General features: G+C 54.2%; 1 protein-coding gene across 1 annotated transcript in view; it reads left to right on the top strand.

The window, feature by feature from the left end:
- Positions 1-13,343, top strand: part of NKAIN1 (sodium/potassium transporting ATPase interacting 1) — a 40,289-nt gene that overhangs the window by 21,175 nt on the left and 5,771 nt on the right. Inside the window, exons 2-6 of the mRNA XM_069875284.1 lie at positions 5,357-5,494; positions 5,679-5,759; positions 8,355-8,552; positions 9,688-9,748; positions 12,454-12,535. Of these exons, the coding sequence (XP_069731385.1) occupies positions 5,435-5,494; positions 5,679-5,759; positions 8,355-8,552; positions 9,688-9,748; positions 12,454-12,535 (482 nt within the window). The 5' untranslated portion in view covers positions 5,357-5,434. The remainder of the gene's footprint in view (positions 1-5,356; positions 5,495-5,678; positions 5,760-8,354; positions 8,553-9,687; positions 9,749-12,453; positions 12,536-13,343) is intronic.

Genomic DNA, 13,343 nt, shown 5'->3' with positions numbered 1-13,343 from the left:
CCCGGCTCCCTTGGGAGATGACACCCCCCCCAGCACCAGAGTAAGCTCCCATCTCCCTCCACCCTTTAATTATTGAGGCTTTAGGGATGCGATAATATATTTATGCATCTGTGTCAGCAAACATGTCATCCCCATCACAGCCGAGGCGAGAGGATGGAGGGTGGGGAGGGCAGTGCCACCTCCTCCACAGAGCCCAGGGGGACCAGGAGCCGCAGCCGGGCCAGCGTGGACCACCGAGCACCTGGACACATGTCCAGTAAGAGGTCCTCTCCCCAACATCCTTGTCTCTGAATTGGAAAGATGTGGGTTTGATAGGATTGTTAGAAAGATAAGTTCTGGGCCCCTCACCACAAGAAGGATGTTGAGGCTCTGGAGTGAGTCCAGAGAAGAGCAAATGAAGCTGGTGAGGGGGCTGGAGAACAGGCCTTATGAGGAACGGCTGAGAGAGCTGGGGTTGTTTAGCCTGGAGAAGAGGAGGCTGAGGGGAGACCTCATTGCTCTCTCCAACTACCTGAAAGGAGGTTGTGGAGAGGAGAGAGCTGGACTCTTCTCCCAAGCGACAGGGGACAGGACAAGAGGGAATGGCCTCAAGATCCGCCAGGGGAGGTTCAGGCTGGACATTAGGAAAAAAATTTCATGGAAAGTGTCATTGGTCACTGGCAGAGGCTGCCCAGGGAGGTGGTTGAGTCACCTTCTCTGGAGATGTTTAAGGGACAGGTGGACAAGATGCTGAGGGACATGGTTTAGTGATTGATGGGAATGGTTGGACTCGATGATCCAGTGGGTCTTTTCCAACCTGGTGATTCTATGATTCTATGATTCTATGATTCTACGATTCTATGATTAGGAATTTGCTGGATAGCCACATCCAAAGAGTTGCAGTCAGTGGCTCAATGTCCAAGCGGAGATGGTAACAAGTGATGTCCCTTAAGAGTCTTTCTGATCGAGTGGAAGATGTCCCTACCCATGGTTGGACTGAATGGTCTTTGAAGGTCCCTCCAAGCAAACCCATCTTGTGACTCTCTGATACCAAGAGAGCATTAACAGCAGCTGCTGGGCAGGGACATTTCATAGAATCATTTCTGGTTTAATACTGCAGCAGGGCAGCGTACCGGGTCAGGGATGCTCCTCCCAGGGCCCCACGCTGCCCAACTGGGTAGCAGGAGGGATTTCCAACCACAAAATGTCGAATCTGGTGGGAATGGGACATAGAGGAAGGTGCTTCTTTGTGTCTGTGTGATCCTCCTGGCATAGCCAGAGTGGGGTTCATCCCTCCTGTCCTTATCATGGGGATTAAAAAGGACTGGGAAGACCCCACCATGTAACAGGATGGGTCTGAGGAAGGTGAAGGAGCCATAACCAAGCTCCTTCCAACAGGTTTAGGGCTGAGTTAGGGGTTAGGGCTCCTAACCAAGGGGTTATTTCAGGACAGGTGAGATTCTTCCCAGTGGAATTTGGTGACATCGCTCTTAAAAAATCCCATTTTTCTCCAGTTCTGCCTCTCCGGTTCCACCAGTCCAGACCCCCGGGCTGAACCCTGGCAGCTCCCTGTCCCCAAGGAGCTGCACACGCGTCCCCTCCTGCCGTGATCTTCCCTGGGGATCACCACGCACTGCGGGAGCCCCGTCTCCCCGTCTCGCCCGCTTCGATTTCTTGATTAAAATAAAATAATTGCGGGCAGCGCGTTTCAATTAGCAAGACGGTGGCACGCATCTGCCCCCGACTAATTGATATGATTTGCTGCAAAGGGAACTTTTGGGGCCAATCGATAAACTAGAGAGTGTTTAATTAAGAGGGAGCCCTAAAACTCGCTGCATTGATCGACTGCAGGTTTATCTTAATTAGCAGCAGGACAGTGTGTGATTCCCAGCCCCACATCCCAGAAGCATCACAGCATCGATGGGAAGCAGCGATAAAGGAGAGCAGGGCGTTAATGAGGAGGGGTCTTTAACAGGGCTGCTAATAGCATGGGAAACACCCCTTGCAGAGGAGGGCAGCTGGGGGAGAATGCTTGGAGCTCCACAAGTCTCACAGTTCTGGGGGCTTGGATGTTGCTGGTCCTCAAGTTACTCAGAGGCTGTAGAGATCCTCACTGTGCTGGCAGGAGATGCCAAGCCCCATGACCAGGGTTGGTGTTTCCTGCTCTTGCTTTGTGCAGAGCCACTGTTGATGAACGGCTGGCAGGGACTGCGGGAAGAAATTCTTTCCTGTGAGGGTGGGGAGACCCTGGCCCAGGTTGCCCAAAGCAGGTTGCCCCATCTCTGGAGGTGTTCAAGGCCAGGTTGGATGGGGCTTGGAGCCCCTGATCCAGTGGGAGGTGTCCCTGCCCATGGCAGGAGGTGGAACTGGATGGGCTTTGAGGTCCCTTCCACCGAAATATTTTATGATTCTGTGATTCAATGATTCTATGAAAAGCCTGCGTGCTTTGAAGTTCGCTTCAGGAGGACATAGAATCATAGAATCACCAGGTTGGAAAAGACCCACCAGATCATTGAGTCCAACCATTCCCATCAATCACTAAACCATGTCCCTCAGCTCCTCGTCCACCCGTCCCTTAAACACCTCCAGGGAAGGTGACTCAACGCCATCCCTGGGCAGCCTCTGCTAGTGCCCAGTGACCCTCTCTGTGAAAAATTTCTTTCTGATATCTAATCTGAACCTCCCCTGGCGGAGCTTGAGGCCATTCCCTCTCGTCCCGTCCCCTGTCACTCTGGAGAAGAGCCCAGCTCCCTCCTCTCCACAACCTCCTTTCAGGTAGTTGGAGAGAGCAATGAGGTCTCCCCTCAGCCTCCTTTTCTCCAGGCTAAACACCCCCAGCTCTCTCAGCCTCTTCTCATATGCCCAAAGGACCAGGTGGAGATGCTCTGGGTGCTGGACTAGGCTGGTGAGCACCAAGAAGCACTTAGAGCATCGATCTAAGCTGAAGACGGTGCTTACTCAGCCCCACTGTGCCCCGTGTGAGGACTGCCCCACCTGTGCCACCCATCCCATGGAGAGTGGCTGTGCCTCAGTTTCCCCAGGGTTGCTGCCCTGCTCTTGGGTTGCCCTTGGAGCTTTGACTGCCGGGGGATCTGCAGCTGCAGCCTCGCCACGTTTGTGCTGTGTCTCTGTATTTTACTTAACCTTATGCAAGATCTGATGAGGCTGAAGAAAACACAAGATTTGGCTGTTGCATAGAGGGAATAAGCTCAATCAACAGCACACGCAGAGCAGTGTTCTATCTGCTGGGATGGCTCTTGCAAAGCTTTTTGGTGCAATTAGATTTCTGTTTGTTATGTAGCTAAAAAGTGACCTGAGAGGGACTTTGTTGTTCCTCAGATGAGCTTGAGGGGGAACGTCATGAGGGCATGGTGTTTGTCCCTAATTTTGCCTCTCTCTGGGATAAGGATGGATTTGGTTTTACCAGGATTTTCACAACTTCTTCTCCTCCAGCCTCGCAGCTTGATGGGCTGGAATTCAGAGGCTGTGCAGTGTCACAGCCCATGGATGGAGACCCATCACTCTGGCTCCATGTGATGCTCTTGGAGCCTCTTCCCAGCCCCGTCCCTCAACTCGGAGACTCACCAGTGCCCAAAACTCGCAGCCTTCACCTCCAGCTCCTGCTAAGCAGCTCTGTCAACAGCCCCCAGATCAATGGATGGCTATAAAACCCTGAGCACCGCTTTCCTTGTATCATTTATTATTTACATTCCTCAATTTAAAAGATTTACGGCCCAGTTGTAAGTATTTCCAAAGGCTGTTCCCTCGGAGAGTTTAAATAGCGTGGAAGTGAATTAAACCTCAATGCAAACAGCCCCGGTCCTGGCCCTGCAGATCCCCAGGCTGCCTGGGCTTCATGGCTTTGCATCACCTTTAATTGAAACCAGGATCCTGCTGACACGGATCCAGTAGATCCCGTTCCAGGAGATCCCAGGGGGAGGGTAGGAAATGGGATTCTGTGGTACTGGGTTCTGCCTTTGGCTTCCCATGTGCTGGCAGGATGGAGCTGTGCTAAAAAGGGTGTTAATGAGAGCCCTCACTATGTCAGTTCAATGAGCGTGTGATGCTTTCTGGTTGGGGAAACTGAGGCACGGCTGGTGGTTGCACACGTGTTGGTGGCCAGGCAGAGCAAGATGCATTACCCATTGCTCATCCTCAGGAAACACTTAGGGATGGACTTTTGCCACCTCATTTATTTCCCTCCTGTAATTAGGACACATTAAGTCGGGCTGGATGGGCAGGGATGCTGTGGGGCCCTGGGGCAGCCCTGCAGCCATAACCCCCCCCTCCTCCAGCCCCAGGAGCTCCCCAGAGCACCAGGATGCAGCTCCCCGGGGCAGCTGCTGGTGAGCGGAGGGGTGATGTAAAACCCATTTTCTCCTGCTCTTTGCAGGATACACTTCTACTTCTTGGCCGGGATGAGAATCATTGCACTGGGAGGAGAAACTGAGGCACAGGGCTGTGGGGAGGACTCGAGTCCCCAGCGCTCACGGAGTTTGTGGGGTGAATCTGAGGCATCTCCAAGAGTGATGAGATAGAGCTGGGCTGTCAAAAAGATAAATGTAGAGTTTGTTTTGGTTTGCAAGGCTGCTGGAGACACTCATGTCGCTGCAGCCCTGTCCCTGCACCCTAGGGGACTGTGGTGTCTGACACACCCTGACATTCCCTAAAAGGCTGTGGCCTCATCAAACCATCGTTTTTTAACTTAAAACCATTGGCAAGTGCTCCAGTGCTCCCACCTTCCCTTTGCTCCCACCTTTCTTTAAACTAATCCTGTAATTTAAGTGTAACAGATCCCAAGCCGGAGGCAAATAGAGGCATAGGATCTATGTGCTGGGATACTAGGCAATCGCACCAGCTACCGTCCCTAATTTCATGTGCTGTGCAATTTATTCAGCTGCATCATGTCCTTACTTAGGGGTTACAAAAGCTAAATGATCAAAACCTAATGGTGTTAAACGGGAAGGTGCGCAACGAGCTGGGTGGGCAGAAACATCACTTGCAAAATCCTGGGGGACCCTGTGCACCACCTGAGCAGGGGCAGTTCCCTGGATAAGCAGAGCTCGAGGATAAATCTAGCCTGGAGGGTGATGTTCAGCAGTGCCTGAGGTCTGACTGACAGGGAAACCGAGGCACGGTGGGTGCTGATGGAGCAACAAGCTGGTATCTCCCTGCTCTCCCTTGTCAGCTCCTAATAATGATGCATTCGCCCACCGCCAGCCGATGCATCACACAGGCGTTTCAGCCTATTGCAGCTAATTATCCATGGGATTTCCCATTAATTACCGTCTGCTCTTTGCCTTTAGCATCCTGGGAGCTGCGGCGGTGACCGCTGCCCTGCTCTAACACCTGCAACCCCTCCTGTGCTCCCTTGCAGGTAGCGGCGCTGGAGAGGCAGATCTTTGATTTCCTGGGCTACCAGTGGGCACCCATCCTGGCTAATTTTTTGCACATCATGGCCGTTATTTTGGGTATTTTTGGGACCATCCAGTACAGATCCAAATACCTCATGATGGTAAGTACCGTGGAGGAGGCACTCCTTGCGTCTGGGTGCAGCAGCATCACCCCTGGACATGGCTCAGCCCCTGGTCCCCTTCTGTATTCAAACCCAAATCCCTGTGGATTCAGTGGGAGAGGGGGAATGGATTGGGGTGTGTCTGTTCTCTGTAGTGGGCCCTGACTGGCTCTCTTCTCGGCAGTACGCGGTGTGGCTGGTGCTGTGGGTCGGCTGGAACGCCTTCATCATCTGCTTCTACCTGGAGGTCGGACGCTTGTCACAGGTAACAACCTTACACCTGCCTTCTCTTCCTCCCTCCATCCACCTTCCTTCCTTCCCTCCATCCTTCTTATTCTCTCTCTCTCTCCCTTCCTTTCTTCATTCTCCCTCCCTCCCTACCTCTCTCCAAACCCTCTTCCTCCCTCCTTTTTCCCTCCCTCTCTCCATCCCCTCCTCTCTCCATCCTCCCTTCTTCTTCCCTCCCTCTTTCCATTCTCCCTCTCTCCATCCTCCCTTCTTCTTCCCTCCCTCTCTCCATCCTCCCTTCTTCTTCCCTCCCTCTCTCCATTCTCCCTCCCTCCATCCTCCCTTCTTCCCTCCCTCTCTCCATCCTCCTTCCCTCCCTTAATCATTAATCACTGGGGCACACTTGGCTTTATGGGGTGCAGAAGCCGGACGCGCTGCTCCCTGCCGTGACAGAGAGGAGATAAAGCCAAGAAGGGACACAGGGATTGGGGACAAATGGTGCTGGAAAGGCTTGGGGCAGGGTCTCCAGCAGCTCAGCACATGGGACAGGTAGAGACAGGCAAGGCAGCAAGATGATGAGGAGGAGACACCTCCCCACACACGCTGCTGCTGCTTCCCAATTTTCTGGAGTCTCCTGGGGTTCTGCAAGCGCTGCTCAGCCCTGGAGCACCCGGCAGCGGCAGGAGAGCAGCTGGAAATTAATGGCTTTGAAAAGTCACTTAGTGGTGATGGGGGTGAGGACGTGAGCAGGGCTGTGCCTCTCCGTGTCTCTCCATCCCACCCTGGGCTATTCAATTATAGTTCGGACATGAAAACAGCAAGACTTAATGTGACCATGATGCATCTTTGGGTGGTTTGAGCATCCTCAGCCCCAAGGTTGGTACCCGTGTGGACTCTGCTCTGGCATCTCAGTCCCTGCTCTGAGGATGCTCAGGGCATCACAGAGGGCTTGGGAGAAAAGGCTCTAGCTCACTCTGTGGCTGCCTGAAGCAGGGAAAAGGGCTTCTTGTGGGGCTTGATGGATGAAACCATCTTCCCATGTTGCTACAGGTCATCTGAGGCTCTTCTAAAAAACTGAAATGCCAGATACATGCAGCAGGCATGGAAGATGCAGTAGAGGAGGATTCACTCCCACCGAGTATTTTAGGTGGAAATCCCCAATCCCTCAGTGATGCTGCAATGCCAGAACTCCCCCTCTTTGTTCTTCTCAGCATCTAAACCCACATCCTTTGGTTTTAGAAACCAAAACCCACTTTCTTTCTATGTTTTTTCTGCCACCACAAATAAAAATCTTTAAATTCCAGGCTGGTGATTTCCTACAAAGGATGCTCATCAAGTTTCCCAGCCCCTGCAGACCTAAGGGTTGGTGGGGCTGGGAGGACCCTCTGCCAGGAGGACCCCACAGTGCAGTGGGTGCTCACCCGGCTGTGTTGCTGCTGCACCAGGGCTGCATCCCAATGTGCACAGCCCTCGTCCCCCTGCCAGATTCCTGGGCAGGAACATCAACATCAGCCATGCCAAGGTGCCTCCTGGGATCAAGCCCAGACCTCATCCTGCTGTTTTTATTAAATTCCAGCTTAGCCTCGCCAGAGCCCGTTGCGGGGAGGGTGCAGGCAGGGGTTGAGGGATTAGCCCTGTATCGTATCTGATCCTGGTGATAGCCCACAGCCGAGCCTTGCAGCAAGGAGGCTGCTGCCTACTGCACCTAAAAGCTGATGGAGATCAAACGTGGAGAGCTGCAAAGCCTGGTAATGGGCTTACAAAGAGGGGATGGGGATGTGCATAAGTGAGGCTCCTGCAATGCTCCTCGAGGCTCCCAAAACCTGAGGGGAAGCAGAGGGGATTGTCGTGCATCTCTGTATCGTGTTGGTGTGTTGATGCCATGGTCCCATCTTTGGGATGCCTGGATGCAGCTCACAATATCACAGATGGCTGCTTCCCTGCCGCATGGCCAACTTGCTGGTGACCACTCTGTGACATCCCTGGTGTCACCTGGGCATCACAGTGCGCCTGGGTGCTGCTTGACCTAATCGTAGAATCATAGAATGGTTTGGGTTGGAAGGGTCCTCAAATGCATCCAGTTCCACTCCCTGCTATGGGCAGGGACACCTCCCACTGGATCTGGTTGCTCCAAGCCCCATCCAACCTGGACTCGAACACCTCCAGGGATGGGGCCGCCACCACTTATCTGGTCAGCCTAGGCCAGGGCCTCCCCACCCTCATCGTGAAGAATTTCTTCCTAATGTCTAATCTAAATCTTCTTCCTTCCAGTTTAAAGCCATTGCCCCTCGTCCCATGACTCCAGACTCTTGTAAAAAGTCCCTCCCCAGCTTTCCTGGAGCCCCTTTCATAATGGAAGATGCTCTAATGTCTCCCCGGAGCCTTCTCTTCTCCAGGCTGAACAACCCCAACCCGCTCAGCCTGTCCATAATGTTCTGTAACAGCAGCATGGGAGGAAGCCACAAACCCTGGGGAGATCAGCTATGGGTTAGGGAGATGGGGGCATTCATTGAGCGCACTGCATTAAGAGGTCAGGATGCAGGCAATGCTTGTGTAGCATCCTTGGTTTGGAAAACCCATTTTCTACCCCATCCCCAAGGTCTGAGTCTCCTCCTCTGCTCCCCTCCTGCAGGACCGAGACTTCATCATGACCTTCAATACCTCACTGCATCGCTCGTGGTGGATGGAGAATGGGCCGGGCTGCCTGGTGACACCGGTGATGAACTCCAACCTGGCACCTGAGGACCATCACGTCATCACCGTCAGCGGCTGCCTGCTCGACTACCAGTACATCGAGGTAGTGAGCAGCGCCACGCAGATATTCCTGGCGGTAAGAGCAGCTGACGGCACCTTTTCTCCTCATCCCTAATTGCAATGTTAGAGAGAGGGGAGGATGGCAGGGCTGGGGTGGACCAAGCCACCGTGGTCCAGCTGGAGATGTCCCACCATCATGCATCTATTTCATAGCATCAAGGGTGGAGTTGGCTCAGGGGTGGGAAGAGATGAAGCCCATGCCAGCACTCCGGGGGTGCTGCCTGCCCCAGAACTGGGCTGTGGGTTGGGGGCTGTAGGAGTTGGGGGGTTCTCAGTGTAAAGCACCCAGACATCACGTTGCTGGCGTGTGAGCTGGTGGGATGTCCCACTTGCTGGAAAAGGAGGGTCTTCCCTCCCTGGTGTCTGCTGCACCCCGTGGGGAGGTGGGAAGGGATGCAAAGCTCCTGGGGAGCCGTGGGTGGCTGCAAGAAAATAAAGCTTTAAGGGGAACTAGGGTGCAGAGCAGCTGCTGTGTGTCCATCAAAGGAGGCTCCTTGGCTAGGTGGGTCTCAGCACTGTCTGCACTGCTGTCCCAGTGCGGTGCCAGCTTAGAATCACCAGATTGGAAGAGACCCACGGGATCATCGAGTCCAACCATTCCTATCAATCACTAAACCATGTCGCTCAGTACCTCGTCCACCCGTCCCTTAAACCCCTCCAGGGAAGGTGACTCAACCCCCTCCCTGGGCAGCCTCTGCCAGTGCCCAATGAACCTTTCTGTGAAAAACTTTTTCCTAATGTTCAACCTAAACCTCCCCTGGCAGAGCTTGAGGCCATTCCCTCTCGTCCTGTCCCCTGTCACTTGGGAGAAGAGCCCAGCTCCCTCCTCTCCACAACCTCCTTTCAGGGAGTTGGAGAGAGCAATGAGGTCTCCCCTCAGCCTCCTCTTCTCCAGGCTAAACAACCCCAGCTGTCTCAGTATTGTCACCCCTAGGGCCACCACCCTCATTCTCCCAGTTCAGCTGAAACCATCAGACCTTGCTGCATCCCAGATCAGCACCGAACCCACTGGAGACGGGCTCCAGCGCCACGGCAGCCCTGATCCTGCCCAGGGTCCCCTAGGATGCTCCACCTCACAGTACCCACCTCTGTCCCCCACGGTGTCTGTCACCCCAATGACCAAATTGTCTCTGTCTGCTTTTATTTCACAGCTCTTTGGCTTCGTCTACGCCTGCTACGTCAGCAAAGTGTTCCTGGAGGAAGAAGACAGCTGTGAGTGCTTTTGCTATCAGTCACAGGGGAGAGCTGCAGCGCTGCAAAATGGGCTTGGCTAACGCCGGCCAGCGCCTCGCCGGGGCAGCAGCTGCCAGCCGGGGAGCAGGGAGCGATGCCTGGGTCACAGGCAGTGGAAAGGATGCCTTTCATTGGGTTTTTGCCCCATTTTTCCACCCCTGATGAGGCAGATGGTGTGATGTGCCACCCACTGCTCACCTCAGAGATGGTGCTGCACCCCGGCCACGGCTGGGAGAGGAGGGGGACGGGGACAGTGAGCCCTGAGCTGTCAGGGGACTGCAGAAATCACAGCCTTCGTGTGCCGGAATGGGACCCATTTCATCCAACACATGGGGTCAGGCGGCATCCCTGCAGCAGCCCACGAAGAGGCTGAGATGGTCCTGGTCCCCACACCAGCATCCCAGTCGCCCATCCAGCTCCCATTGAAGCTGGGATGCTCATCTCTGCGCACAGGTGCTCAGGGGTAGATCTGGGGCTGGCATTGCTCTTGCTGACCACAATCCAGAGCATCTCCTCCGGGCCAGAGTATCTCCCCCAGTCCCTGGCCCGGCATGGCAGTGAGGAGAATCACCCTTGCTGTACAAAGCCACCTCCACGCCCCGATAAATTCATGATGAATGCTCCTCCTGGTGTGAATCCAAGCCCATGGGGGCCGCAGGAGAGCCGTCCTCCCTGCTCACATCTCCCAGAGCCAACCATCACCTGCCTCCCCATTTCATCCTGGGATTTAGGGACGACGAAATGGGAATTACTACATCGCCTCGGCCAGCATCCCCACAGACAGTGGGGAAGCAGAGCCCTCCTCCCCACCTCGAGATTTTTCAGCCCCAGAGCAGGGGGAAATCCAGCAATTTAAGCAGTTATGGGCTAATTTCTATACAATCTGTATTGCGCTTTCCGATCTGACAAAGATTCCTGCAAGCGCGCCTCCGGAAGCGCCGAGCACCCCAGCCCCAATTAACCAGGCAGTTAAGGTTGTAGCCATCCAACCGCATTAAATGCTCATCTGCCATTAATTAATTTGTGCCAGCTGGCAACTCCCAGTATCCAACCGCAGGCTGGGGTGTGCCATACCCGCCAGCCTGGCCAAAGCCCCCGGGATGCACTCAGCATCGGGATCCTTCCCTGCAGCATCGGGATCAGCAGCCCTGCTGGTGCCAGGGACCCACAAACAGTCCCAGCCCGGCCCAGGAGGTGCTGGGGTTCAGCATTCTCATGTTTTCCCCCCGCTGCTGGGAACCAGCGTAGCGGAAAAGGAAAATCTCCGTGTGAAATTGGACACTGCCTGCGGTAATAACTTGTTTCTGTACCCGGGGACCTGGCAAAGGGGTTTATCTACTGCCGCTGGCTTTGAAGCGTGTTTGCATTCAAACAAACTCCTGCATTCAATACACTTTTAATATTAATGCTGCTGGAGCCCAAGATTCAAATGCATCTTTTTTAATGGAATATCTTATTAGATTTGGAAATGGATGGATGGCGTCAAAATTGAGAGCTGGCTGAATATTAAGTCGGGAAGATAAATACGCTGGGAGAACTGGGCTCCCCCCCTTGGGCTCGCTGCTGTTTCTTGGACGCCTGTGTGTGAACCCACCCGGATCACGGCTCCGTGGGGATTAATGTGTTTTGGGAAGATGGGTCACACCGCAGCTCCTTTAGGGGTTTGGAAACCATGGCTTGGCCACACATGGTGCCCTTTCCTGCATTGGCCAAGCAGCTGGTGGAGGGATTGGGTCTAGGGGCATGTGGGATGGTCGTGGGAGAAGTTGGGGTGCCCCCAGCCACCCGTCACTCCTGCTGCACCGAGCAGGGCTCTACCCTCAAGGTTCTTCCATTGAGGGGCTTGTTGGGAGGGCGATGGGCTCTGCCGGCTGGAGGAGGATGAACAGCCAGGCTGGAAATCGCAGCCATGAAAACTGATATATAGGTGTCTGCAATTTCCCTAAATGACATGCTTTAAACAAGATGTAATTCCCCCATAATTCTCCTTAAATGCCCACTCTGGAGACAATAACAGCATAATTTTATCCACTTTGTCCAGCCTGCAACACAAAGGCTGTTGTGGGGAGAACAGAGCCGCAGGGCTCGCTGCGAGTCAGTCTTCTCTGCTCTGTTTCTCTCTGAGACTTCCCTGGGCTGCTCTGTTTTCCTGGGGTGCTGCATTTCCCTGGGATGCTGCCATGACCTGAGATGCTGCTACAGCCTGGGATGTTGCAATTCCCAGCATTCTTGGTGGCCCAGGATGACTTTGTGGTGACTCAGGGTGCTGTGGTGTCCCAGGATGTTGCAGTGACCTAGGATGCTGCAGGCTCCTGGGTTGGTGCTGGGACCTGGGATGCTGTGGTGACCTGGGATGCTACATGTCCTCTGGATGCTGCGGTGACCCGGAAGGCAGAGCATCCTGGGATGTAGCATTTCCCTGAGATGCTGCACTTCCCTGCATTGCTGTGGAGATCCAGGGCGCTGTGCTTCCCGGGATGCAGCTACGAACTGATGCTGCACTTCCCTGGGATGTTGCTGCAACCCGGGATGTGGCAGCCACTTGGGATGCTGCACCTCCCCAAGATGCTGCTGCAACCCGGGAATCTGCGTGACCCACGGGGGCTGCCAGGGCAGGGGTGGGGCAGGGAAACTGCCCTGCTGCCCTCCCCAGCTCACCTCGCTGCTCTCCCCCCTCTCCCCAGTCGACTTCATCGGCGGGTTTGACTCCTACGGCTACCAGGCGCCACAGAAGACGTCACACCTACAGCTACAGCCACTCTACACGTGAGTCCGTGCCAGGCTGGGCAAAGCCTTGGGAATGCTCAGGGATGCTGGAGCCCCTCAAAGGTGCCTCATCGCACCATCGTAACCCAAAAGATTTGGGTCTGTGAGTCCACTCAGCCTTAATATTGCACTTTGAATCCTGGGTTCAGCTTTGGGCCCCAAGAAGGACGTTGAGGGGCAGGAGCACGTGCAGAGAAGGGAGGGGAGCTGGGGAAGGGGCTGGAGAACTAGCAACTGAGGGACCTGGGTTGTTCAGGCTGGAGAAGAGGAGGCTGAGGGGAGACCTTATTGCTGTCTCCAACTGCCTGAAAGGAGGTTGTGGCAAGGTGGGTGCTGGTCTCTTCTCCCAAGTAACTGATGATAAGACAAGGGGAAATGGTCTCAGGTTGCACCAGGGCAGGTTCAGATTAGACATCAGGAAAAAATTCTTCACTGAAAGGGTTCTCAGCCCTGGCAGAGGCTGCGCAGGGAGGTGGTGGAGCCCCCATCCAGGGATTTAGTTTAGTAGAGAACAAGTAAGGTTGGACTCAGTGGTCTTTAAGGTCTTTTCCAACCCAACCATTCCATGATTCTATGAATATAAAGCCCAGAAGCTCCGTAGAGGCTGGAACTGGGCACTTTTAGGGGGATCGTGTCCTTGTTTTGCTGTTTCTGCTTTTTGTTTCCTGAGCCTCAGCACGCCAGGGCTGCCCAGGGGAAGCAGCAGCTCTTCAGATAAGTGCAGCTGACTTTTTTTCCCCTCTCCCTTACCCATTAAGCTTAACTAGATAAATGCTCAAATGAGATAAGGCTGCAAAATCTAAAGGGA

Source organism: Phaenicophaeus curvirostris, chromosome 23 (assembly GCF_032191515.1).
Source record: "Phaenicophaeus curvirostris isolate KB17595 chromosome 23, BPBGC_Pcur_1.0, whole genome shotgun sequence".
NCBI classification, from domain to species: domain Eukaryota; kingdom Metazoa; phylum Chordata; class Aves; order Cuculiformes; family Cuculidae; genus Phaenicophaeus; species Phaenicophaeus curvirostris.
The sequence above is the reverse complement of the archived record's forward strand: the minus strand, read 5'-3'. Positions and strand labels throughout refer to the sequence as shown.